The sequence below is a fragment of the Leucoraja erinacea genome, chromosome 9, assembly GCF_028641065.1.
Source record: "Leucoraja erinacea ecotype New England chromosome 9, Leri_hhj_1, whole genome shotgun sequence".
NCBI lineage: Eukaryota > Metazoa > Chordata > Chondrichthyes > Rajiformes > Rajidae > Leucoraja > Leucoraja erinaceus.
Window position 1 is genome coordinate 20,228,907 of NC_073385.1, and position 27,686 is coordinate 20,256,592.

At 49.1% G+C, this 27,686-nt stretch overlaps 2 protein-coding genes across 3 annotated transcripts in view; one reads left to right on the top strand and one right to left on the bottom strand.

The window, feature by feature from the left end:
• Window positions 1-2: 2 nt before the first annotated feature.
• LOC129700088 (sterile alpha motif domain-containing protein 15-like) lies at window positions 3-15,085 on the top strand. Of its 2 annotated transcripts, XM_055640283.1 has the most exons (4): window positions 3-283; window positions 2,636-2,734; window positions 4,188-4,412; window positions 13,073-15,085. In XM_055640283.1, the coding sequence occupies exons 1-3, from the start codon at window positions 149-151 to the stop codon at window positions 4,392-4,394; spliced, it is 441 nt and encodes a 146-aa protein (XP_055496258.1). In that variant the 5' UTR covers window positions 3-148; the 3' UTR covers window positions 4,395-4,412; window positions 13,073-15,085. The 2 variants fall into 2 exon arrangements, with proteins under 2 accessions (XP_055496258.1, XP_055496257.1); XM_055640282.1 differs by lacking the exon at window positions 13,073-15,085 and having other exon boundaries at window positions 4,188-5,551.
• Window positions 7,317-27,686, bottom strand: part of noxred1 (NADP-dependent oxidoreductase domain containing 1) — a 32,493-nt gene continuing 12,123 nt past the window's right edge. The window contains exons 4-6 of the mRNA XM_055640276.1: window positions 15,108-15,262; window positions 9,848-10,064; window positions 7,317-7,595 (exon numbers count right to left, since the gene is read on the bottom strand). Of these exons, the coding sequence (XP_055496251.1) occupies window positions 7,430-7,595; window positions 9,848-10,064; window positions 15,108-15,262 (538 nt within the window). The 3' untranslated portion in view covers window positions 7,317-7,429. The remainder of the gene's footprint in view (window positions 7,596-9,847; window positions 10,065-15,107; window positions 15,263-27,686) is intronic.

Sequence of the window (27,686 nt, forward strand, 5' to 3'; positions counted from 1 at the left end):
CGGTTTCTAGGGCGGCGACGGTGGGCATTTCCTGGTTACGGTTGCTAGGGCGCCGGCGGCGGCGGGCATTTCCTGGTTACGGTTGTCGGGGCGGCGGCGGACATTTCCTAGTTACGGTTGCTAGGGCGGCGTCGCGGAGCAGACCGGGATGCCGGAGTACGAGTACCCGTGCGGCGGGGAATGTCGCTGCGGCTGCCACCCGCTCGAGGTGCCCAGCAGCCAGAGCTGGGAAGAGCGCCATGTGGCCAGGTGGATAACGAAGCTGGGCTTCCCGCAGTACCAGGTGGGCACCGGCGGACACGCGCAACCGGGTCAATGCACCCACGGACACGCGCAACAGGGTCAATGCACCCGCGGACACGCGCAACCGGGTCAATGCACCCACGGTCACGCGCAACCGGATCAATGCACCCGGGTACAGGCGCAACCGGGTCAATGCACACGTGGACGCGCGCAACCGGGTCAATGCACACGTGGACACACGCGCAACCGGGTCAATGCAACCACGGACACACGCAAACCGGTCCATATACCCGGGTAGGCGCGCTCATGGACCATCTATTTATCTAGTCATATACACAGCCGGGTAAATGTGCCATATTTCAGATATACTAGGTGATTTCACGAAAAGGTCACTGGAGCGTAGATCCTGACCCACGTGACCGCAAATTTTAACTGGAGGACACTCGTCACTTCCGGTACATGTTAGTGAATGGGAAAACACGCACTTTCACACCCGTTAAAAACATCGAAAACGGGCAGTTGATGAGCAGCAATTTACTGTGCCAGTCGGGGTGACCGTGAGGCACAGCTACCTAAATTTACAGTCCAAAAGAAAGATAGAAACTAAGGTAAATTCAAGAGGGAGCTGAAGGTGCAAAACCAGCGGAAGTGCTTCGCGGACATTTGGCGTGGAGATTTAAAGATCCAAAATATCGGGAATTATCGCGTTTACTCGCTGCATTTCATCGAAAGTAAGGCATTATTGACTTTTTTATCTTTATTCATTTGTTATATGAAAAGTTTTAAAAGTGAAAAATCCGTCAGTAAAATTGCAAAATCGCCCTTGTTTCTCAGGTGGGTTCTAACATGCAAAATGAAAACGCTTCTGAAGCTACATTTATCATTTAAATAATCGTAAACTATCAATGCGTTTTGAAATAAATTTTACTCAGATGCAAGCTAAGGAATGGGATAATTGTCAGCTGTTAGTTGGACAAAATCAGGACATTTTATTATTTGCCAAATTATATTTCTCAATGTTTCTTGTTTAAAGCCTGCACAATCACCCAAACTACTTATTTATTTATCATCTAATAACAGACAAGCCTGCAGCATGGAATGATGTCAACAATCCTGATTGGGCAAGACTGTGAGCAGGATGAAATGTGCAAAGAACGCCATGCACGTGCAACAAGAAGAGGGTTTAAAGCAGATTTGGTTTGCAGCGTGATGAGAGATTTTAAGATCCAAAATATCGGTTTACGATTATTAAATGGTAAATGTAGCTTCAGAAGCGTTTTCATTTCATGTTAAAACCCACCTGAGAATTATTTTGCACTTTTTTGACGGATTTTTCACTTTTAAAACTTTTTATAACAAATGAATTTAAAAAGTCAATAATGCCGTACTTTCGAAAATGCAAGCAAATGCGATAATTCCCGATATTTGGATCTTTAAATCTCCACGACAAATGGCCGCTAAGCACTTCCGCTGTTTTTGCACCTTCAGCTCACTCTTGAATTTACCTTAGTTTCTTTCTTTCTTTTGGACTGTAAATTTAGGTAGCTGTGCCTCACAGTCACCCCGACTGGCACAGTAAATTGCAGCTTAAAAAATTGGCCGTTTTCAATGTTTTTAACGGGTGTGAAAGTGCGTGTTTTCCCATTCACTAACATGTACCGGAAGTGACGAGTGTCCTCCAGTTAAAATTTGCGGTCACGTGGGTCAGGATCTACGCTCCAGTGACCTTTCGTGAAATCACCCTATACAGTCAGATAAATCTTTCCTGGGCTGTGTATTCACCATTGTAAATATAGTCTGGAAAATCTCAGCAGATCGGGCTGCGGCGGCTGTGCAAAGAGAAGGTCGTATACTTTCTTTTGAAAGCTCCATTGCAAGGCTGAAAGTTGCTAAGTATTAATTGGGACGGTGTCAATAGACAATGGGTGCAGGAGTAGGCCATTTGGCCCTTCGAGCCAGCACCGCCATTCAATGTGATCATGGCTGATCATCCACAATCAGTACCCCGTTCCTGCCTTCCCATATCCCCTGACTCCCCTATTTTTAAAAGCCCTATCCAGCTCTCTCTTGAAAGCATCCAGAGAACCTGCCTCCACCGCCCTCTGAGGCAGAGAATTACACAGACTCACCACTCTCTGTGAGAAAAAGTGTTTCCTCGTCTCCGTTCTAAATGGATTACTCCTTATTCTTAAACTGTGGCCCCTGGTTCTGGACTCCCCCAGAACCCCGCCAGTGTCGCAGTTCCATGTGTGGGAGATCGAAAAATCTGTCTCGGCATCAATCCAAAATTGATTTCCATGGCTGCCAATGTCTCCATCTTCCCAGCCTCATCCCTGACCTTTCCCCTCCCACACCAACACTTGTGTAACATTTTCATGTCCTTTTTCCCCAGGATTGCTTCGCTTCAAACGGAATCACAGGCAGGAAACTAATTTTCGTCAACGGCTCCACTCTACCCAGTATAGGGATCACAGACTTTGAGCACATCAAGGTCAGTGAGTGGGGCTCGTAAAATACTGTTTTGTTACGAAACCATTTTAATGTCGCCCCTTCTTTAGTTTATAACAATGAAATTCCAACTGGCAGAGACAGGCATGGTACACCTGGCTTATATGCCTGTACCATCCTAAACCCTCCACAGATGCTGCCTGGCGATGAGTTTCTCCAATACTTTGTGTTTTATTTTTGAATCCAATCTGATAAATCTACGTTTTGCCACCTTAATAAACAGAAGGATGTGGGTGAAGTGCGGACAGTTGTTTAGTTTATCTTGGCATCTTGTTTGGCAAGGACATTTATAGTTCTATGTTCTACATAAGTAAGTAAACAAGTAAGTAAGCTTATTGGCCAAGTATTCACATACAAGGAATTTGCCTTGGTGCTCTGCCCACGTAACTACATGACATACAGTGACAGTTACGAATGACAGTCACATCCTTAATTAAGATGAAAATTACACACAGTACTCCTGGTGCGATCACCCCAAAATCTTTAAGAAAGAACTACAGATGCTGGAAAATCGAAGGTAGACAAAAATGCTGGAGAAACTCAGCGGGTGAGGCAGCATCTATAGAGTGAAGGAAATAGGCAACGTTTCGGGTCGAAACCCCAAGATCTGTACGCTTTCAGTGATTAATTCCTTCCCAACTGTTATCGGGCATGGTGGCATGGCGGGTAGAGCTGCTGCCTCACAGTATCAGAGAGCCGGGTTCCATCCTGATCTTGGGTCTCTGTGGAGTTTGCACATTCTCACTGTGATTCTGTGGGTGCTCCGGTTTCCCCCACATCCCAAGGACCTGCAGGTTTGCAGCATAATTGGTCTCTGTAATCTGCCCCTAGTGTGGACGGAAATGTAGGATAACAGGGACCAGGTGTGAATTGGTGGTTGATGGTCGGCATGGACTCGGTGGGCCGAAGGGCGTGTTTCCATGCTGTATCTCTAAACTAAACAATCAAATCAGAGAAGGATACGGTCTCGTTGCAGGCAAATGAGAGTATGTAGATAGTGAAGATAGAATCTTCCCCTTTGGTACCAGGCTTTCCTATGGAGCGGTCTTTCCATATGCCAGGGTACTGACCAATTCACCTCTACCCCATTGCGGACAGTGGACTGTGTCTCTGGAACTGGTGCGCTACAATGCTGAGAACTGGATCCTGCACTTCCCCTATTGTAATGGAGTTTGAGTTTGATTGTATTTGTGTATGGTATTATCTGATCTGATTGGATAGCATGCAGAACAAAGCTTTTTGCTGTACCTCGGTACAGATGACAATAATAAAGGTGAAGCTGGTGTTGACCCTGGTGGGACGGACCCGATCTACAGGTAGTGGAACGCTCCAGGCCGCTGCCCAGTGTCCTGTCAGATCCCACGCTGCAGCTTCCAATCAGACCATTGTGTATTTGCCACAGTTGGGGTGTATCTAAATGGCAGCTGTTGTTGCAGGTGATTTCACAAGCGGTGCAGAAGCTGCTGGACATCAGAGATCCTCACTCAGGGCGCAGCATTTCCTACCCGCGCAGGGACCCCATGGGCCTGTTCCTCGAACGCAAGGCCCCGTCGGGGCCCAACGCCGATGCTCTCACCCTGGAAGAGTTCATGAAAGAAATGGATGCCAGCCTCGCCCACGCAGCCCCGCAGGGAAGTGGCTGACCAGCTGCTGGGGACCAGGTGGAGTCCCACACCCCGGGGGGAGCGCTGGCTTTGATGTGATGTATTGTGCTTCTGGCAACTAGCTCCATGATTTTTGTTCAAAGCAGCAACACCAAGTTTGTCATTAGTTGCAAATATCTATAAATATCCAGAAAGGGGGAACCATGCCAAATGCTCATTTCATATTCGACCTTTCCACAAAACACGCGCTCGGTCAGCCTTGGCCTACTCTAGATCTCTCGGTTGTTCACCATTTTAACTCCCCTTCGCATTTCCACACTGACCACACGCAAACTGGAGAAACAGCGCCACATATTCCGCTTGGGCAGCTCACAACACAGCGGTAGGAACGTTGAATTCTCCAATTTTAAGTAATACTCCCCTCCCTTATCAACTCTCTCTTTGCTGTGGCCCCCTTCTCTCCCCCCCCCCCCCCCCCCCCCCCCCCCCCCCCCCCCCCCCCCTCATGCACACCCATTTCTCCCTCTATCTTGAATCCACCAGAGCCACCCTGCTCCTTTTCAAACATCTCACTGCAATAAACTAAAGCTAAAACCTTAAAGCTGTGCCCACTAGTCTTTGACATCTCCACCCTGGGGATATAGGTTCTGACTGTCCACCCTGTTAATGCCTCACATCATTTTCAGGTCTGCCTTCATCTCCAATGCTCCAGATAAAACAATCCAAGCTACTATGCTGAAATCCCCTCCAGATTAATGCGAAAAATGTCTTAATAATATCTGATATACTCCAGTCTAACCCAGTCACAAATAGCGGCAATGTTGTTATGCTGATGGGATTTCTAGGAAAAGATGAGGGAGTGGGGGGCTGGAAAACGTAAGATTGAACAGATGAAGGGCATGTGAGGTGACTTAGACATGTTGGGAGGGATTGAACCAGTGGGGGGCATAGGATAGAGTCGAGGTAGGTGGAAATGAATTAATTCAGTGGGACAGGAGCAGGCAGAAACAATGGTTCTGCCAGAGCAGTTCTGTTTATGGATGTCTGGTGGAATGCTCTCTCTCGCTCTCTTTCTTTCTCTGTCCCCTCTCCCTCTCCCTCTCCCTCTCCCTTCCCTTTCCCTTTCCCTGTCCCTGTCCCTGTCCCTGTCCCTGTCCCTGTCCCTGTCCCTGTCCCTGTCCCCCTCCCCCTCCCCCTCTCCCTCCCCCCCCTCCCCCCTCATCCTCTCTCTCCCCTGAGGCTCCTCCTCCCTCTCTCTCTGTGAGGCATTCCTCAAGAACGGTCCTTATTGCTAGGTCCACAGGAGAGCAGTTCTCCAGGGCCCCGGGTCTGGGGAAAGGAATGAGAGTTTGAACAGGAGTATAGTTGGGTAACCTGTTGGGTGGGATTGCAGAGGAGAATTTCCTCTTTCCTTAATACCCAAAGCCCTCTGTACAAGGAGCAATAGCAGTTGTTTAGAACACAGAGTGCTGGAGTAACTCGGTGGATTTGGAATTATCTCTGAGGAACATGGATAGGTGATGTTTGTGGTCGGGTCTGATTGTGAAGGGGAAGAAAACTGGAAGAGAGGAGGGGCAGTATAAAATGTGTACTGGTACTTCTCCAGAGATACTTCCTGAACTGCTCAGTTACTCCAACACTTTGTGTTTTTCTTTGTAAAAGCAGAATCTGCAGTTCCTTGTTTCTACATGATGGAAATGTACCCCGAAACAAACGTTGCACCCCACTAAATTTCTCTGTATCCCAGGCACTAACATCCTGACATATCCTGTTTAAGAAGGAACTGCAGATGCTGAAAAAAATCGATGGTAGACAAAAATGCTGGAGTAACTCCGCGGGTGAGGCAGCATCTATGGAGCGAAGGAATAGGTGACATTTCATGTTGAGACCCTTATTCAGTCTGATATGAGGGTGGGGGAGGGGGGGGGGTGCGGGAAGAAGAAAGGAAGAGGCTGTAACAGTGGAGCTGAGGGAGAGCTGGGAAGGGGAGGAGAAAGCAGGGACTACCTGAAATTGGAGAACTCAATGTTCACCCGCTGAGTTTCTCCAGCATTTTTGTTTACCTTCCTTACATATCCTGGTGAATTTCAGCCGACACTGATTTTGCAAAACACTTAAACCACTGTGGAATCAAGGCTAATTTAGACAATGATTTTAACAATGTGATCGTATCAATTGCACTATCAAAAATAATTTAAAATAAAATATTTTTTTGATACAGTCCTGTCTTATCCTGATTTGATTCAGGTGAGGTTATCAAGAGTTACAGAATGGAGAGAGGGTGGGTGGGGAGTGGGGGGAGCGTAGGAATCTAGAAATGTTCAAAAGGATCTGGTACGAGCAAAAACTGGGTACCAACAGGTTCAGGCAGATTGCTCTAGTTCTGAGCAAAGGAATCAACAATTGACAGGATGAAAGAGCAGTGGGCCAGGCAGCATCTGTGGTGACAATTGACAGACGACTTTTCAGTCTGAAGAGGGGTCCCAGCCCAAAACGTGAGCTGTCCACTCCTCCCACAGAAGCTGCCTGGCCCACTGAGTTGCTCCAGCACTCTGTGCTTTACCCAAGAAGTTGTCCCCACCCAGACCATTCCATGAAGTGGTAGAACATAGAACAATACAGCCCAGGATCAGGCCCTTCGGCCCACAATATCTGTGTCCAACATGATGCCAAGTGAAACTAATCTCCTCTGCCTGCACGTGATCCATATCCCTCCATTCCCTGCATATCCATGTGCCTGTCTAAAGTCTCTTAAACACCACTACTGTATCTGCCTCCTCCTTGGCTATATGTCTCTGGCCCTCTCACCTTAAAGCTACCCCCTCCAGTATTTGTGCTTCCTGGCCTGCTGAGTTAATCCAGCAATACTGTATGTGTTTTGTTACAAGGAGAAGCTGGGCGGAATACCGAAGAATAAAAACAAATTGCACAGAAGCATAAAATAACTTTTTTGCACTTTGGACCAGTTGTTCTATAATATCTTTATAGTTGTACAGTTACCGTTTTGATGTAAGTATACAGCAACAGTAGCATCAAGCTGCCAGTGCACCTGTCGTGCTTCTTTCCTGGCGAGGTCAGTCTCCACAGCATTCTCTGTCATCAGGTGGATTTTGTGTCCTTAACATGGTCATGCGGTACACAAAGCTGAGATGCTGCCGTAATCGTGGGTGCATTTTGAAGAATTTAGTGAGGGGTGTATCCTGCATAGATACGGTCGACAACTCGAACCAGGGGAAAGAGCTGCAAATAGATGATTATACACTTTAGGACCAGATGTCATAAATCATTGCAAATACCAACAGGCAATGAATGACTTGTCCTCGTACCACTACTTTTAGTTTTCAATTAGAGATATTGTGTGAATTCAGACCCTTCGGCCCAGTGAGTCCATGGGCCCCCCTTGTCCTCACCTTCCACCCTACCAGCCGTCACATACAACAAATAATCCTCCGACATTTTTGCCACCTCCGACGGGATCCCACCACTGGCCACATCTTCCCATCTCCTCCCCTGTCGGCATTCCGCAGAGACCGCTCCCTCCATAACTCCCTGGTCAATTCGTCCCTTCTCACCCAAACCATCCCCTCCTGGCACTTTCCCTTGCAACCGCAGAGAATACTACACTTGTCGCCTTAGCAATCACTTCGCCCAACACTTCCGCTCGGTTCACAATAACCAACCTGATCTCCTGGTGACTCAGCACTTCAAATCCCCCTCCCATTCCGAATCTGACCTTTCTGGCCTGGGCCTCCTCCATGGCCAGAGTGAGATTACCCACCGTAAATTAGAGTAGCAGCACCTCATATTCCGCTTGGGCAGTTTACACCCCAACGGTATGAACATTGACTTCTCCAATTTCAGGTAGTCCCTGCTTTCTTCTCCTCTTCCCAGCTCTCCCTCAGCCCACTGTCTCTGCCTCTTCCTTTCCTCTTCCCGCCCCCCCCCCCCCCCCCACCCTCACAGTCTGAAGAAGGGTCTCAACCCGAAACGTTGCCTATTTCCTTTGCTCCATAGATGCTGCCTCATCCGCTGAGTTTCTCCAGCATTTTTGCCTACCGAAAAATATAAAATGATGAGAGACATGGACAGGCAGCAACCTGGTCAGCACAGCCGACTTGGGAAAGTCTCCATGCTCTACAACTGTGACATACCATGTGGGCGATTGATTAATTAATGCAGCACCGAAACAGGCCCTTCAGCCCAACTTGCCCATACCGGCCAACATGTCCCAACTACACTAATCCCACCTGCCTGCGTTTAGCCCATATCCCCCAAACCTGTCCTATCCATGTACTGGGCAAAATGTGTTGGGAAGAACGGCAGATACTGGAAATGTCACCCATTCCTTCTGTCCAGAGATGCTGCCTGTCCCAGCATTTACTGCAGCATTTTGTGTCTATCTATCCACGTACCTGTCTAACTGTTTCTTTAATGTTGAGATAGTCCCAGCCTGAACTACCTCCTCGTTCCATACTCCCCCATCACACTTTGTGTGAAAAAGTTACCCCTCATGATTTCTATTAAATCTTTTCCCTTTCGCCTTAAACCTATGTCCTCTGGTCTTCAATTCCCCAACTCGAGGCAAGAGACTTTCTGTAACTACTTGATCTATAGCTCTCATGATTTTATACACCTCTATAAGGTCACCTATTTAGATAGATCATCATATATCTGAAGATGCAGATGCAGGACAGAATGCCACAGGAGATCCTTCTTCCCCGTGGCTATCAAACTGTATAACTCCTCCCCCTTCTGTCGTGGGGTAGACTGAGATTGACTCCCAACAGAGAGGCCAGGTGTTGCATTTGCAACCGCAAGAAATGCAACACCTGTCCCTTCACCTCCCCCCTCGACTCCATTCAAGGACCCAAGCAATCGTTCCAGGTGCGACAAAGGTTCACATGCATCACCTCCAACCTCATCTACTGCATCCGCTGCTCTAGGTGTCAGCTGATTTACATCGGGGAGACCAAACGCAGGTTGGGCGATCGTTTCGCCGAACACCTCCGCTCAGTCCGCAATAACCAACCTGACCTCCCGGTGGCTCAGCACTTCAACTCCCCCTCCCATTCCCAATCCGACCTCTCTGTCCTGGGTCTCCTCCATTGCCAGCGTGAGCAACAGCGGAAACTGGAGGAACAGCACCTCATATTCCGCCTGGGGACCTTGCGTCCGGATGGCATTAACATTGACTTCTCCCAATTTTGCTAGCCCTTGCTGTCTCCTCCCCTTCCTTAACCCTCTGTCTCCTCCCGCCCTCCTATCCGCCCGCCCTCGGGCTCCTCCTCCTCCCCTTTTCCTTCCTTCTCCCCCCCCCCCACCCCTCATCAGTCTGAAGAAGGGTTTCGGCCCGAAACGTCGCCTATTTCCTTCGCTCCATAGATGCTGCTGCACCCGCTGAGTTTCTCCAGCAATTTTGTGTACCTTCGATCTTCCAGCATCTGCAGTTCCCTCTTGAACACTTCTACATAGCGTACATATATATAGCATACCTTTCACGTGACAGTGAATCTGCACACGATTCATTCACAAAGCTTTCACACACAAACATCTCTGGATAGTCAAAAGCTTCCATGCCGTGAGTGGCACCAAATAGCAGATAATTGATAATCTCCACTGAGCTCAGGTGGGGCACTTGCAGAAAGTGGCACTGATTCAGGACAGAATACAGAACCTCCTCAAACCACTTTGGATTCACACAAACCAGATCTACAAGAGAGATAGAGAGAGTGTTTAATTGACATATATCCCATTAGGTAAACACAGTGCTCAATAGATTATAGAATAAACAAAGTTCCATAAAATTAAAAAATTATATATAGTGCAGAAACAAAAAGTCCAAAGTTCCTAGTGCAACCAGGCAGTTCATAGTTTAGTTGGGGTTCATAGTGTTCAATAGCCTGATGGTTGTTGGGAAGTAGCAAATTCAGTAGACAATTGACAATGGGTGCAGGAGTAGGCCATTCAGCCCTTCGGGCCAGCACTGCCATTCACTGTGATCATGGCTGATCAACCACAATCAGTACCCCGTACCTGCCTTGTCCCCATATCCCCTGACTTATTTTTAAGAGCCCTATCTAGCTCTCTCTGGAAAGTATCCAGAGAACCTGCCTCCACTGCCCTCTGAGGCAGACAATTCCACAGACTCGCCACTCTCTGTGAGAAAAAGTGTTTCCTCGTCTCCGTTCTAAGTGGCTTACCCCTTAATCTTAAACTGTGGCCCTTGGTTCTGGACTCCCCCAACATCATGTCCAAACCCTTAATAATCTTATATGTTTCAATGATTCCCTCTCATCCTTCTAATCTCCAGAGTGTACAAGCCCAGCCGCTCCATTCTCTCAGCATATGACAGTCCTGCCATCCCGGGAATTATCCTTGTGAACCTACGCTGCACTCCCTCAATAGCAAGAATGTCCTTCCTCAAATTTGGAGACCAAAACTGCACAATACTCCAGGTGTGGTCTCACTAGGGCCCTGTACAATTGCAGGAGGACCTCTTTGCTCCAATACTCAACTCCTCTTGTTATGATGGCCAACATGATTCGCTTTCTTCACTGCCTGCTGCACCTACATGCTTACTCTCATTGACTGATGAACAAGGACCCCCAGATCACATTGTACTTCCCCTTTTTCCCAACATGACACCATTTAGATAATAATCTGCCTTATTATTTTTGCTACCAAAGTGGATAACCTCACATTTATCCGCATTAAACTTCATCTGCCATGCATCTGCCCACTCACCCAACCTGTCCAAGTCACCCTGCATTCTCATAGCATCCTCCTCACAGTTCACACTGCCACCCAGCTTTGTGTCATCTGCAAATTTGCTAATGTTACTTTTAATCCCTTCATCCAAATCATTGATGTATATTGTAAATAGCTGCAGTCCCAGCACCGAGCCTTGCGGTACCCCACTAGTCACTGCCTACCATTCTGAAAGGGACCCGTTAATCCCTTCTCTTTGTTTCCTGTCTGCCAACCAATTTTCTATCCATGTCAGCAATCTACCCCCAATACCATGTACCCTAATTATGCCCACTAATCTCCTATGTGGGACCTTATCAAATGCTTTCTGAAAGTCCAGGTACACTACATCCACTGAGTCTCCCTTGTCCATTTTCCTAGTTACATCCTCAAAAAATTCCAGAAGATTGGTCGAGCAAGATTTCCCCTTCATAAATCCATGCTGACTAGGACCGAACCTGTTAGTGCTATCCAAATGTGCGGCTATTTCATTTTATATGATTGATTCCAGCATCTTCCCCACCACAGACTACAGGCTAACTGGTCAATAATTCCGTTTTCTCTCTCCCACCTTTCTTAAAAAGTGGGATAACATTAGCTACCCTCCAATCCACAGGAACTGTTCCTGAATCTATGGAACATTGGCAAATGATCACCAATGCATCCATGATTTCTAGAGTCACTTCCTTAAGTACCCTGGGATGGTTCCATCAGGCCCTGGGGATTTACTATCCTCCTTTATATTCTTGGCTATAACTCATCATTTCTCCCCATATTGCCTTTTTAGCTATCTTTTATTGCTCTTTAAACGTTACCCAATCCTCTGGCTTCCTGCTCATCTTTGCTATGTTATACTTCTTCTCTTTTATTTTTATACTGTCCCTGACTTCCTTTGTCAGCCACGGTCGCCCATTTCTCCTGTTGGAATCTTTCTTCCTCTTTGGAATGAGAATTTCAACGTTTGAGGGTGGAATATGTCAAGTGGGACTGTAAGGAAAGATACCTGCAATGCATTTGACAAATCTCCATGTGCAAATCATTTCAAGTTGATCATCCTCTGAGTTTGAACTAGAGCTCTACTACTATCTAAGGCAGACACAATGTTTAAGAAAGAACTGCAGATGCTAGTCCTCAGATCCTGAGAGCGATGCCGTCTGGAGCTATGCTCCTGGTAGGGACACCCATGGCGGTAGGTTTGAGGGGGAGGTCTCTGACAAAGAGCAATCCAGCCAAGACCTCAACGGTGGAACAGGCGGAGATTGATGGCTGACCTTAGTGGAGCATCACAACGGCTGGGAAGGAGGATGAAGGGTGCAGCAGAAAAGGGTCTCCGGTCGTCTTGGACTCCATGCCATTGGATCCTGGCCCATATCTGTCAAGGACCGTGGGGTGGCTGTCTGTGCACCAGTCTCCCCACGTTAAACAAAGTCACGCACGGGTGCCCTCCATATAAGGAATAGCACCCTGGAGACACCCATGGTCAGCCACCACCGAAGGGGGCCTAAGAAAGCAGATGCTGGAAAAATTGAAGGTGGACAAAAATGCTAGGGAAACTCAGCGGTGAGGCAGCATCTATGGAGCGAAGGAATAGGTGACATTTCGGGTCGAAACCCTTCTTTAGACTGATGTGGGGGTGTGGGGGTGGGATAAAGAAAGGAAGAGGCGATGACAGTGGGCTGTGGGAGAGCTGGGAAGGGGAGCAGAAGGAGGGACAAAGCAAGGACTACCTGGAATTGGAGAAGTCAATACTCGTATCGCTGGGGTGTAAACTGCCCAAGCGAAATATGAGGTGCTGCTCCTCCAATTTGCGGTGGGACTCACTCTGGCCATGGAGGAGGCCCAGGACAGAAAGGTCAGATTCTGAGATTCGGAATGGGAGGGGGGAGTTGAAGTGCTGAGCCACCGGGAGATCAGGTTGGTTAATTTGTCTACCTTCGGTTATTCCAACATCTGCAGTTCTTTCTTAACAGTAACCAACCAACCCGTCTCCGTCTCCGTCTGCGCTGAGGACTAATGGCAGAGCTGGCAGCCTCCAACTGGGACCGACCTCGAGGCTCCGGAGGCAGAGCCAGGACTTTCCAATGCAAGGCTGGCCGACTCCAGGGCTGTGGTAGCGTTGCGGCTGCGGCGACCCGACTTCCGACCCGACTTCGGAGCCTCGGAGACTCGGCCGCGGGCCCAGTGGACTCGGCCGCGGGCCCAGGGGACGACAGCGTCGGGAGCTCGCAGGTCCCAGGTTGGTGACCTGTTTCCCGGAGCTCCCGCAACGACAGCTTCGTTCACTGGACTGGAGGGTGGCAGCTTTGGCATCTTCGACCGCCCCGGGCCGCGGTGTTTGAACCGGCCCGTTCGTGGAGCTCCATCGGAAGCTTGGATCGCCTCAACGCAGAGGGAGAACAAGGAGGGAAGAGACAAGGACTTAAGACTTTTGCCTTCCATCACAGTGAGGAGGACGTGGTGGACTCACTGTGGTGGATGTTAAATCTGTGTTTATTGTGTGTTTTGTTATTTTATTCTATGTTATGACTGCATGGCACGAAATGTCGTTCAGACTGAAAAGACTGAATGACAATAAAGGATACTTTACTTTACCATGAATATTTTTAAGGAGAAATAGATAGATTCTTGATCAATATGGGTGTCAGGGGTTATGGGGAGAAGGCAGGAGAATGGGGTAAGGAGGGAGAGATAGATCAGCCATGATCGAAAGGCGAAGTCGACTTGATGGGCCAAATGGCCCAATTCTGCTCCTATTACTTATGACCTTTACCTTGTACTAAATTCATGATTCCTTTATCATGAATCTATACACTATGGATGCCCAATGTTTTTTCATTTAAATCCTTGTAGGCAAGCACAATGCTGGTCACACGAATGGGATGGGTCACATGAATGGGATGACTGGAAAGCAATGAGAAGCACTGCTTGTTGCTGGCCTGCATCCACTTGAACACAGCCTGTTGGATTCATTTTAATGCTCAACGCAAACCTCTCCTGCTAAAACAACTTCAAAGCTAAGCTACTAATGTCACCTCTGAATGCTGATAGTAAAGTAAAACAAATATTGATAATTTGTAAAAAAAAAAAATGCTAGAAACAAGGAACTGCAGATGCGGGTTTAGAAAAGACACAGAGTGCTGGAGTAACTCAGCGACTCAGGCAGCATCCCTGGTGAACAGATAGTTGACATTTCGGGCCAGGACCCATCTTCAGACTGATTATAGTGGGGGTAGACAAAGCCTGGCAGGTAATAACTGAACAAGGGGGGCTGTTTAAAAGGCAGATGATTGGAAATCATAATTAGTGAACTATCATCTACAATTCCTCGTGACTCCATTGATAATTTATTGTTGCACATGGAGGATGTACAGTTGTTACCTGACTGGTTCTGAACTCCAGCAGTGGCAGGGCTTGCAACATTCCGGTTGCAACATTCTGTTGTAAGATTCCAACACCTCCTCCAACATTTAAATTACATTTGTATATGCATATGAATAAAATACAGGTAAATGGCACTGATGTAGATGGACAAACATGGATGAGTTGGACCGAAGGGCCTGTAACTGTGCTACATGACTCTATGACCTTTCATCACAGATTCTTTGAACCTATTGGGTTCATTAATCTCAAATGAATGTCCCTCCGCATCTGACCATCCTTTGAGACTGTAGGAAGGAACTGCAGATGCTGGTTTACACCAAAGATAGACACAAAATGCTGGAGTAACTCAACGGGACAGGCAGCATCTCTGGAGAGAAGGAATGGATGGCATTGTGGGTCGAGACTGTCAGAGAAGGGGCTCGACCCGAAGCGTCATCCATTCCTTCTATCCAGAGATGCTGCTTGTCCCGCTGAATTACTCCAACATGATGTGCCTATCATCCTTTGAAGCTACTCAATTGAAGAGCAATTAAGGGCAGGCAATAAATTCAGGCCCAGCCAATGACAACCACATTTCCCTTGAATGAAGCAGAATAAAAATCAGCAGGTTTACAGATTGCTTACATGACTGTTTAAATGGACAGCTGTGTTCGATCACATCCTGAGGAAGCAGACCATCAACAATATTTTTACTCCTTTCCCACAATTTAGTCCAGGTGATTCCTGGGACGTTATAATGCGGCTTCAGTATATTGCTGTGCCCCAGGAGATTCTGGAGCCTGAGAAAAGACAGAGAACAATGCCAATGTCCACATGGTAAGCACCAAACCCTAGTTAGATACAGCACATAGACAATAGGTGCAGGAGGAGGCCATTTTCCCTTAGAGCCAGCACCCCCATTCAATGTAATCATGGCTGATCATCCACAATCAGTACCCCGTTCCTGCCTTCTCCCCATATCCTTTGATTCCGTTAGCCCTAAGAGCTCCGTCTAACTCTCTTTTGAATGCATCCAGTGAATTGGCCTCCACTGCCTTCTGAGGCAGAGAATTACACAAATTCACAACTCTGGGTGAAAAGGTTTTTCATCTCAGTTCTAAATGGACTACCCCTTATTCTTAAACTGTGGCCCCTGGTTCTGGACTCCAACATCGGGAACATGTTTCCTGCATCTAGTGTGTCCAATCCCTTAATAATTTTAAATGTCTCTGTAAGATTACCTCTCATCCTTCGAAATTCCAATGAATACAAGCCCATTCAACCCATTCTTTCATCGTATGTCAGACCCGCCATCCCTAGGCATTAACCTCGTGAACCTACACTGCACTCCTTCAATAGCCAGAATGTCCTTCCTCAAATTTGGAGACTAAAACTGCACACAATACTCCAGGTGTGGTCTCACTAGGGCCCTGTACAACTGCAGAAGGACCTCTGCTCCTATACTCAACTCCTCTCATTATGAAGGCCAACATGCCATTAGCTTTCTTCACTGCCTGCATGATAACTTTCAGTGACTGATGTACAAGGACACCCAGGTCTTGTTGTACTTCCCCTTTTCCTAACCTGACACCATTCAGATAATAATCTACCTTCCTTTTCTTGCCACCAAAGTGGATAACCTCACATTTATCCACACGTTGTCAGGGTTGATGGAAAGGATTGAGTTGGCTGGCCCTTCAGTCCATATAGACAGCCACAGCTGCGCTGCCATCAACCCATTCCCCTCTCTTCCCTTTACTGCATTCTCTCTCACAACATGCACATCAACTACTCTTTCATTCTTCTTTGCCGACACTATCCCACTTATTGCCCCTGCCCCACTTAGGAAACCTGAACGGAAACCTCTGGTGACCTTGCGCCCCACCCAAGGTTTCCATGAGGCTTCCGGAGATTTTGGTCACTCTCCCTAATTGTCGAAAGTGGTTTCCGCGTGGTCGAGGCTTCTTCTATGTTCCTTCGATTATTTCAACAAAATCAAAACCGGCCTTGACTAAAAATAGGTTGGCGTTTGGTCGAAGCCAGTGGAGTGGGGTCGCTATTTACTTACAGGCAGTCGAAGGCCTGTAAGTAAATAGCTGACCGGTCATTTTGATTGGCTCATTGGAGTTTCACGACCTAGAAGACCCAATGGAAGGTAAAATGCCCGCTAACTTTATTAAACTTCTTAAAACTGTCTCCACTCCTTCTCCCCCCGCCTTCTCTCCCCTTCTCCCCACTTCTCCCCTTCTCCCCACTTCTCTCCCCCTTCTCTCCCCTTCTCTCCTCCCCTCCCGCGCTCTCTAAAGAACTTACCGTGGCTGCCGATTACCTTCCTCTTCATCGTGCAGACAGTGCTCCTCCGCTGTCCCTGGCCCCCACCTTCGCGATGTATTTGTGTGTGTGTGTGTGTGTGTGTGCGGTCGGTAGCAAAGATTGTTTAGGATCTTTGGTCGGCAGATGCAGCTCACGAAATCGGTCGAGGCTTTCCAGGCGAGTGACCAAAAGCTCTGGCGACTCATGGAAACCTTGGGTGGAGCGCAAAGTCACCAAAGGTTTCTGTTCAGGTTTCCTAAGTGGAACAGGGACATTATGGTACCTCACTGTTGCCAATTCACTACCAACACAGCACTCACCAGTGTGTACAAAACCTGCTCCATACACCTTGAAACTTTACTTCTTGTACCTTCCGAAGAGTCCACCAGGGACTATACTGGAAGTTGGACAATCTTATACTGGACAATTTTTACATTTATCAAGCCAATTAATCAAGTCAATTAACCTACAAACCTGCACGTCTTTGGAATGTGGGAGGAAACCGAAGATCTCGGAGAAAACCCACGTAGGTCATGGGGAGAACGTACAACCTCCGTACAGACAGCACCCGTAGTCGGGATCAATTCCGGGTCTCCGGCTCTGCATTTTGCTGAAAGCTTAAAGCTGTGCCATATCGTATTTGATATTTACAGCCTGGGAAAAAGGTTCTGAGTGTCTACCCTATCTATACTTCCCATAATTTTATTTCGGAGTCACATGAGTGACTACGTGAATAAGAACCCAGTTCGTGCGCAGGCGCGTCATATCGTCGTACGCATGGTGGAAGCACCGGACTGGCAAGCATGTTAAACCAAGTTAAACTAAGAAGGTAAGGTTTCTATTTCTTACCTTTCTTAGATTTCGTGCAGGAACCTCTTTTACAGAGGTTTCCTGCCGGTACTTCGCGAGACCAACGAGGAAACCAGTATAGCTGGTAAGTCGGGTCTGCGATTTCTAATGTTAAAATAAAAATGCTGGGGAATATCCCAGTTGGAGTTGCACTGCAACAGCGTTAGAGTTGCTGCATTGCAGTGCCAGAGACCCGGATAGTTACGGGTACTTTGAAATTAAATGGTATTCTCAGAGGAGTGGGTTCCTCTGGAGGCTCCATTTAAAGAACGGTTAGCCCTATTAACGTGAGGGTTCCCCTCTGGTAATAGATATAGATGGTGGGGTTCCCCGATATAGTGGGGTAAAACCGTTTAGACGGTCAACCCTAATACCGGCAGGGTTCCCCTCCAGTAAAATATACAGATGCTGGGGTTCCCAGGGTAGGGAAATCCAGCAGCAATGCGGTTTCCAGACCGCAGTGGTCCCCAGGATATGGGATCAAAACTAACTTCAAAGGTCAGCATTAGTGCTGGGAGGGTTCCCTCCTGTAAGGTATTAAAAAGTTTTTGAGGTTGATTAGGATGGAAATAATAATGGAGAAGCTCCATCTAGACACACTAGGGAGTTGTGTCAGCGTGGGCCTATGGAGGAGCCTACGCCAGCAGTACCTTGGAACAGGCTGCTTATTTTTAATGCCTAGTCTATGGCAGCGTGGGACTATGGGAGAGCCCGCGCCAGCAGCACCTTGAGATAGGGCTGCTTAAAATGCATACATAGTCTATGGCAGCGCAGGCCTATGGGAGAGCCAGCGCCAGCCAGCAGTACCTTTTTTGACAGGGCTGCTTCATGTTGATGCCTAGACTAATGACAGCATTGGCCTATGGAAGAGCCAGCACCAGCAGCACCTTGTAACAGGGCTGCTTTAAATGCATGCCTAGTCTATGGTGGTGTAGGCTTATGTTAGAACCAGCACCAGCAGTACCTTGTAACATGACTGCTTTATGTTTCCCTCTAGGGAAAGGAACGCGGGTCTATGGAAGAGCCCGTGCCACCTACACACTTATTGAAGTTCCCCTTTAAAATCGCCACAGAAAAATTTAAATATTTGGGTATTCAGATTACTAGAAAATATAAAGCATTATTCAATGCTAATTTCATGCCTTTATTAAATAAACTTAATACACGGATTAAATTTTGGAAAACACTTCCCTTATCATTATTAGGTAGAATAAATGCAATAAAAATGATCTTCCTACCACAATTACTATACCTATTTCAGTCTATACCGGTATATATACCAAAATATTTAAAAAAAAAAATTAGACTCTAACATTACAAATTATATTTGGGACTATAAATCACATAGAATCACAAAAAAACACTTATGTAAACCAAAAGAGGTCGGGGGACTGTCACTTCCGAATTTTATGTATTATTACTGGGCAGTGCATATTAAGAATATGATTTATTGGTTGGATAGTAATAGGGCTGCTTAATGCGTCTCTTTTATAGAGCAGGGAACATGCCGGACCAATACAAATCTGATGCCGAGTTTGAAGGTTGAGCTATTGAGTATATCCAAGGGACAGAGCATGTGTCTAAAGTACCATGCCTGGCAGAAAGGTTTGCTATCCCAACACAATGCAGTGAACACCACTCAGGCATTAAAGACAGCCGCTGAATCTACTATTCAGGTAAAACCCATTCAACTGGGAAAACCTGGAGGACGCAGCACAAGCTGTTGGACCAGTCAAGGCCAACAACGGGCAAAGCCTCATTTGCATCAGCAGTAAGCAGTTCACTGAAGCTGGTGGCAGCATTAAAGCAGCCAGAGGCTCCATATATCTTCTATATTACTAAAAGTCTGATCTTGATCGCGTTTGGCCCACTGTGCTGCAATTTCCGAGAGAACGGCACCACCTATAACCGTCATTTTTGGCCACCACGCTCAGAGCCTCCCTCCGCCTTCCTGGACCGGTGGATTTTTCCCATTGATGACAAATCAGAGAGATAATAATGTTTTAAATAATTCACCATTCTCTCAGCTGCCTGTGCTGGAGGGAGGGGGAGGGACTATAAAACCAGGAAGTGGTGTGCCTCACTCAGTCTCTGCAAGATGGATGAAGCCAAAGGGTCACGTCTCTCTGAGCTCTGAATAACACTGAACATATGTCTACTCAACTGTGAGTCCCCTTAATATGGTTTGAAAATGAAAATATAGTTTGAAGTAAAAAGGCACTGCTTGCAAATGGTTGTTTGGGTGCTTTGGCGAAGTTAAAAGGCACTACTTACTGCAAATGGTGGCTTGGGTGCTTTGGTTTGAAGTTGAAAGACACTACTTACTGCAAATAGTGGCTTGGGTGGTTTGGCTTGAAGTTGAAAGGCACTGCCTACTGCAAATGGTGGCTTGGGTGCTTTGGCCTGAAGTTAAAAGGCACTACTTACTGCAAATTGTGGCTTGGGTGCTTTGGCTTGAGGTTGAAAGGTACTATTTACTGCAAATGGTGGCTTGGGTGCTTTGGCTTGAAGTTGAAAGGCACTACTTGCTGCAAATGGTGGCTAGGGTGCTTTGGTTTGAAGTTGAAAGGCACTACTTACTGCAAATGGTGGCTAGGGTGCTTTGGTTTGAAGTTGAAAGGCACTACTTACTGCAAATGGAGGCTTGGGTGCTTTGGCTTGAAGTTAAAAGGCACCACTGCAAATGCACTACTGCAAATGCACTTACTTCCTGTTTGCACTGTATATTGATTTTAGATAAAACGCTACTACTTATGGCTGTGATTTTTGGCCATCTTACTCAGTCCCCCTCCGCTCAGCAGGTGCAGAGAATTCATCCCATCAATGAAAAATAAATGGGTTATTAGTGTTTAAAAAATGTTGAGAATCTCTCTCCTGTCAATCACGCCATGAAGGCCACACCTTTTCTGGTGGGAGGGGGAGGGGTTATAAAACCCAGAAGTGTGGGTGTGGCTCAGTCTCTGCATTATGAGGGAGGGAGAGGTCACGACTCTGTCTGAGCTGTGAATCAATTGAACACACTGAATTTCTACTGAACTGTGAGTTTGGTGTTTTGTGTGGTTTTATTGTGGTTTCACCCTGCATGAAATGGTATGAAGCTGCATTTGAATTTGGTGGCCTTGCACCCTGCTTGAAATGGAATGAAACTGCACTTGAATTTGGTGGCCTTGCACCCTGCTTGAAGTGGAATGAAACTGCACTTGAATTTGGTGGCCTTGCATCCTGCCTGAAGTGGTCTGAAACTGCACTGAATTTGGTGGCCTTGCACCCTGCTGAAAGTGGTATGAAACTGCACTTGAATTCGGTGTCCTTGCACCCTGCTTGAAATGGTAGGAAAATGGATTTGAATTTGGTGGCCTTGCATCCTGCTTGAAATGGAATTTCAAGGAATAGCCATGAGTCAACTGCCAGCCCACCAGCCGTGAGTGAGCTGCCAGCAGATCAGGTTTGAGGGACTGAGCTGCCACCCCAAGAACCCATACCAGCGCTCCAGAAAGCCCCCCCACTGGCCAACAATATTGGAATTGGTGGAGAGGTGGAATATTGCGTCGGGGGACCAGCGTGAACATGGGACCCACTTAGTCTAGTTCTACAACTAAAGACCACTTCCAAGTTGGTAAAATTTACACTTGATTGCACAATCCACAAATTATTAAACCATAAGCATCTCCTTAGAGGCATCTAACCATGTAAAGCTGGTTGAAATTGGGCCAGAATTGTGTTTTGAGGCAGGCTCATTATTATGGCCAGGATTGCCTTCAAAACAGGATTGGTAAAATGGTCAGAGTTGTTTGCAACGCAGGTCCAGAATTGGGGCCAGAATAGTATTATGGCCAGGACTGTATTGCAAGACAGGCTCGAAAATTGGGCCAGAGTTGTCCTTTAAGACAGGCAAAATATGATGTAAGGAGTGGCCTGGTCATTATGAAAAATGGCTAATTAACAACTGATTTTATAAGGTGTTCCCATTTACAGGGATCATTTGGAGTCTCAAACTATAATTAAGAGGTTGGGCTCTTCTATACAGCTAAATTCAGTTGTTACCAAATAGACTTGTTGGTCATTGGGATCTAGCTTTAACTATTAATTGACCTATGACGCAGCTCTGGGCAACAGATTACAGTTATAGAAATCTGTAATAGTCCTGTGGTTAGTATCAGCCGCTAGTCATTAAGACTAATTGGCAATATATAGCTGTGATTCAGCTGTGCAAGTAGGAGAATTGACATCATGCTAAATGGCAAATTCTAAAGTGCCATCTAAGTCATTGTTAATATACTGACACTATTACTACTGCTGCTGCTGATAAATTCATTTCACTTGCACTTATGTGCAATATGAATAAAACTGTTGTAGTGCGTGGGTCTCAAAATGAGGCAAGTAGTCCGCAGTTTGAGAAGCACTTTACTTTATTACCTCCCGGTTCAGGGGAAGACGAAACCAGGGAAAGATGGCACCCAAACCCTGCCTTTTATACCCTCCGGCTAAGGACCGCCTCCGGACTGCACCACTCCTGTGCCGAGGGGTTCGGCAGTATAATGGGACGACCCTTAGGAGCCGCCACAGGACCCCCCCCCCAGAACCAGAGGCACAAAACGCACCGGCGGGCGCACGACCCGGCCGGCCCGCGTGCGGAAGTCAGCAGATCCCGGGGCTTGCGGGGGCGTAGGTGGAGGGACAGGTCGAGGGGCCGGCGGGAGGACAGGTGGAGTGACAGGTGGAGGGAGTCGTGAGGGGGGACGCCCTCGGGGCCGAGGTTGAGCAACCAGCACCGGCTGGTCAATGTCCAGGTGCGCCGGCTTTAAACGGTCAATCGACACGGCCTCCGGCCGGCCCCCCATGTCCAGGACAAAAGTCGACTGCCCGTGTTCCAGCACCCGGAACGGGCCCTCGTACGGCCTCTGAAGTGGCGTCCGGTGGGCATCACGGCGCAGGAAGACGTATGGGCAGTCCGTGAGGGCCATTGGCACGTGTGGGCGAAATGTCCCATGGCGGGATGTCGGGACGGGTGCGAGCCTGCCAACTCGCTCGCGAAGGCGTTGAAGGGTGGAGGAGGGCGTTTCCTGCTGCTCCGGCGCCGACGGCACGAACTCCCCGGGCACTGTGAGTGTCGACCCGTACACCAGCTCCGCCGATGATGAGGCCAAGTCCTCTTTGGGAGCGGTCCGGATGCCCAGCATGACCCACGGCAACTCGTCCATCCAGTCCGGGCCGGTGAGCCGTGCCTTCAATGCCGCCTTCAGCTGCCGGTGGAACCTCTCCACCAGACCGTTAGCCTGCGGGTGGTAAGCCGTGGTGTGGTGCAGCTGCACCCCCAGCAAGCGAGCCATGGCTGACCACAGCTCGGAGGTGAACTGTGGCCCCCGGTCGGAGGAGATGTGCGCCGGCACCCCGAAGCGAGCAATCCAGTGCGCGGACAACGCACGAGCACACGTAGCCGATGAGGTGTCAGCCAACGGAATGGCCTCCGGCCACCGCGTGAAGCGGTCCACCATGGTCAAAAGGTGGGTGATGCCCCGGGACGGTGGAAGGGGCCCCACAATGTCCACGTGGAGATGGTCGAACCGCCGGTGAGGTAGACCGAACTCCTGGAGAGGTGCGCGGACATGGCGCTGGATCTTTGCTGTCTGGCACGGGATGCAGGTGCGAGCCCAATGGGCAACTTGCTTGCGCAGACCGTGCCACATGAAGCGAGCTGCCACCAGTGCCGTTGTCGCCCGGATTGATGGGTGAGCCAGTCCGTGGATGACCTCGAACACTCTCCGGCGCCAGGTGGCAGGGACGATGGGGCGCGGCTGACCGGACGACACATCGCACAGGATTGTCATACCCCCAGGACCGAGAGGGACATCCTCAAGACGGAGTCCGGAGATGGCAGTCCGGTAGGTGGGCACCTCGTCGTCCGTGAGCTGTGCCGCCGCCAGAGCAGAATAGTCCAATCCGGGCGCCACCTCGAACACGGCATTTATAGCAGGGCGGGACAATGCGTCGGCCACCCGGTTCTCTTTCCCCTTGACGTAGCGGATGGCTGTGGTGTACTCGGAGATGTAAGCCAACTGCCGCTGCTGACGTGCGGACCAGGGGTCGGAAACCTTCTGCAGGGCGAAAGTGAGCGGCTTATGGTCGGTGTAGGCGGTGAACGGGCGGCCCTCCAGGAAGTAACGAAAATGGCGCACAGCCAGGTACAGAGCCAGGAGCTCACGATCGAACGCACTGTACTTGGTCTGCGCGCGGTTGAGGTGCCGACTGAAGAAGGCCAGAGGCCGCCAAACTCCGCCCGTCAGCTGCTCCAGTACAGCACCAACTGCCGACTCCAAGGCATCCACAGTGAGAGCAGTCGGGGCATCTTCCCGCGGGTGCACCAGCAGCACGGCCCGAGCAAGGGCCTCCTTCGCGCCGTCGAAAGCTGCCTCCGCCTCGTGGGTCCACTCAACGCTCTTCTGCTGCCCACCCGCCAGAAGTTGATACAGGGGCCGCATGATGTGGGCCGCGGATGGCACGAAACGATGGTAGAATGCCACCATGCCGACAAATTCCTGCAGGCCACGCACCGTGCATGGGCGGGGAAACCGACGGACGGCGTCAACCCTGTCAGGTAGGGGAACCGCGCCTTGCGCAGTCACGCGGTGGCCGAGAAAGTCAATTTCGTTGACCCCAAAACGGCACTTGTCCAGGTTGATGGCCAAACCATGCTCGCTGAGCCGCTGACAGAGCTGTCGAAGGTGAGCGCAGTGTTCCTGCTGCGAGCGGCTGGCCACCAGGATGTCGTCCAGGTACACGAACACGAATTCGAGGTCACGACAAACCCCGTCCATGAGGCGCTGAAAGGCCTGTGCAGCGTTTTTGAGGCCGAACGGCATCCGAGTAAACTCGTAAAGCCCGAATGGCGTGATGATAGCCGTCTTGGGTACGTCATCCGGGTGAACCGGGATCTGGTTATAACCCCGTACCAGATCCACTTTTGAAAAAAATGTGGCCCCAGCCAAATGGGCCGTGAAGTCCTGGATGTGGGGTACGGGGTATCGATCCGCTGTTGTTGCAGCGTTCAGCCGTCGGTAATCCCCACAAGGTCGCCAGCCCCCGCTTGACTTAGGGACCATGTGGAGTGGGGACGCCCAAGGGCTGCTCGAAGGGCGGACGATCCCCAAGGCCTCCATCGTGCGGAATTCCCGCCGTGCCAGACGCAGTTTATCTGGTGGCAGTCGTCGTGCTCGTGCATGGAGGGGTGGGCCGGTAGTCGGGATATAATGTACAACTCCGTGGCTGGGGGTTGCTGAATGAAACTGCGGAGTGAGAATGTCCGGGAACGCAGCCAAGATTCGTGCGTATCGGGAGTCCACGGACGCCAGTGGCCGTCCCACCGGTTGACCCAAGCGCAACGTGATCGGCTCCATTGTAGTGGCGTTGACCAAACGCTGACGCCCGACGTCCACCATGAGGGAATGCGTCCGGAGAAAATCGGCCCCGAGCAATGGTTGGGAGACGTCGGCAACGGTAAAGTTCCATGAAAAATGGCAGGAGCCGAGCACGATGGGAACCATGCGCAGTCCATATGTGCGGATGGGGCTGCCGTTCGCCGCGGTGAGGACGGGCCCCCGCTTACCGGAACGAATGTCGGCCAGCGAAGGGGGCAGGACGCTGAGCTCCGCTCCTGTATCCACGAGGAAGCGGGTCCCGGAGCGCCGATCCCAAGCGAAAAGGCGGTGAATTTGGCCGGCCACCGCGGGGACTATTGGCAGCCGGCCCAGGCGTTTCCCGGAAACGTGCATGGCTGGCGGCATTGTCGTGCTGCAGCACCCCAGCGCTGATGGAAATAGCACCAGCTCCTTGTGTTCGTGCTATTTTGAGCTTGCCTGCCCCTGCTGGTGGTGCCTGCAGCTTGCTGGCGCTGGACTGCAGGTGCAGTACCCCTCACTGCCGCTGGGGGTAATCGTGCTGGCCGTCGGGCTGGAGCTGTCACTCCTTCCACAGCTCCCCCGCCCCACCGGAGGAAATCGGGAGCAGCTGGGGAGACGTCATCGGCGTGCCTGCCTGCCGACGGCCAGCGCGTTGACGTCATCCGGGCGCGTCGACCTCAGCGCGACCTCGTCTCTGCTGACGCCCAGCGCGCTGACGTCATCAGGGCGCGCCATCCACATGGCGTCGGCGCGCCTCCCGAGGGCCCGAAGGTCGTCAAACGAGGCGTCGGTGAGTTGCAATCGAATGTAGGCCGGCAGCAGATGCAGGTAAGTGTACTCGAACAACAGGCACGGCGTGTGCCCGTCTAATAACGCCACCATTTCCTTTAGGAGGGTAGATGGCCGCCGGTCGCCCAGGCCACCCATATGCAGGATCCTACCTGCCCGCTCCATCCTACTTAGTCCGTAAATTTGGAGCAGGAGCTGTTTCAGGCCGAGATATTTATCATTGTCCGGGGGGGCTGCGAGGAAGTCCGATACTTCTTCCACCGCATCCTGGTCGAGGGCTCCCACCAGGTAATAGAAGCGGGTGGCATCGACCGTGATGCCCCGCAGGTTGAACTGGGCCTCCGCCTGCTGGAACCAGATGAGCGGCCGTGTGGTCCAGAAGCTGGGCAGTTTCACGGAGACCGCGTCCAGAGACAGGGTCGGGCTGGCGTGTGAGGAGGTAGGGCTTTGTTCGGTCTCCATCATGATGCCAATGGAGCGTCGGGGGTCACCAATGTAGTGCGTGGGTCTCAAAATGAGGCAAGTAGTCCGCAGTTTGAGAAGCACTTTACTTTATTTCCTCCCGGTTCAGGGGAAGACGAAACCAGGGAAAGATGGCACCCAAACCCTGCCTTTTATACCCTCCGGCTAAGGACCGCCTCCGGACTGCACCACTCCTGTGCCGAGGGGTTCGGCAGTATAATGGGACGACCCTTAGGAGCCGCCACACTGTATTATATTACATTGTATTGTATTGTACTAGCTGAAGCTACCAAAGCCACTATGATGTACAAACACTATGCAGCATTGTGCCAGCAGTTGGTCAGAAAATATTACAATAATATGGCCTAACGTAGGATATTGCGAAGGTCATCTCCAGTTTGGATGTGGAGGAGATTTTCATGATTATCAATTCTTCAGTTATTGGTATAACTATTTATAGACCTTACATGCATTCGATGGGTTAACGAGTAACTGAGCAAATATGCTTATTCTGCTTGCTCAATTTCAGGTTGATACATTATGATGGTGGCATATGTTGGTTACATGGGTGCAATCAAGTAAAAATAAAATAACCTGTAGTGGTTTAACTAATTTTGTTTGCCACAGGTGTATTATCAAGTACAGATCATGACAACACAGAATGGGTGTTGGACCACATAGTATTTATAATTTGGGTTCAATGGAACACCGTATACCAATATGTTGCTGTCATGCTTATTTACAGGTTGCAAAAAATATGTGGCATAAGACTGGCGAAAGATACATTCTCGCTACAAGGAGGGGGAATGGTTTATATTTTCCTCCATTTTACCTTGTCATTCGGGTCTTCAAGTAAAGTCATCAAGATCCCGCTTTAGATTTCCTACTGCCTGATTGGCCTATGCAGCTTAAATTCCCGATTTGTCAGGAATAATAAGACAACCTTTTAAGAGGCTATGGCTAGGGAAATCAGCCGTTGCATGTTAAAATCAATTTATTCTCTGCAGTATCTGAATTAGACTGCCCTACGGCTCGAGTTGGCACACTCACCCAAGAGAGTGCTGATATAGCACCAAAAATCAGTACATTTCTTTGCAGGAAATGGGAAGTGTTGTTTAATGCTAATGTTCCATTTAAAATGGCACAGACTACGGACATCTTGGAGTTCATTGTTAATTGGTCTTTTGACAATAATTTAAGTGATAAGGCCATTAATTGTGTCAACGTGTTTTCCCATCATATTTACTACAGCAAATGGGACTCACTCTGTTGGTTCAACTCGGATATCAAATTTGTAAGGATATCTTTAACAAAAGTTCCCAGGCCAACTACAAGACAGTAAGGGATGCTGACACTGTGTTAACACTGTTTCATAGAGGGCTCCAGTTACATCCTTAAGTCTGGCCAGCTCTCA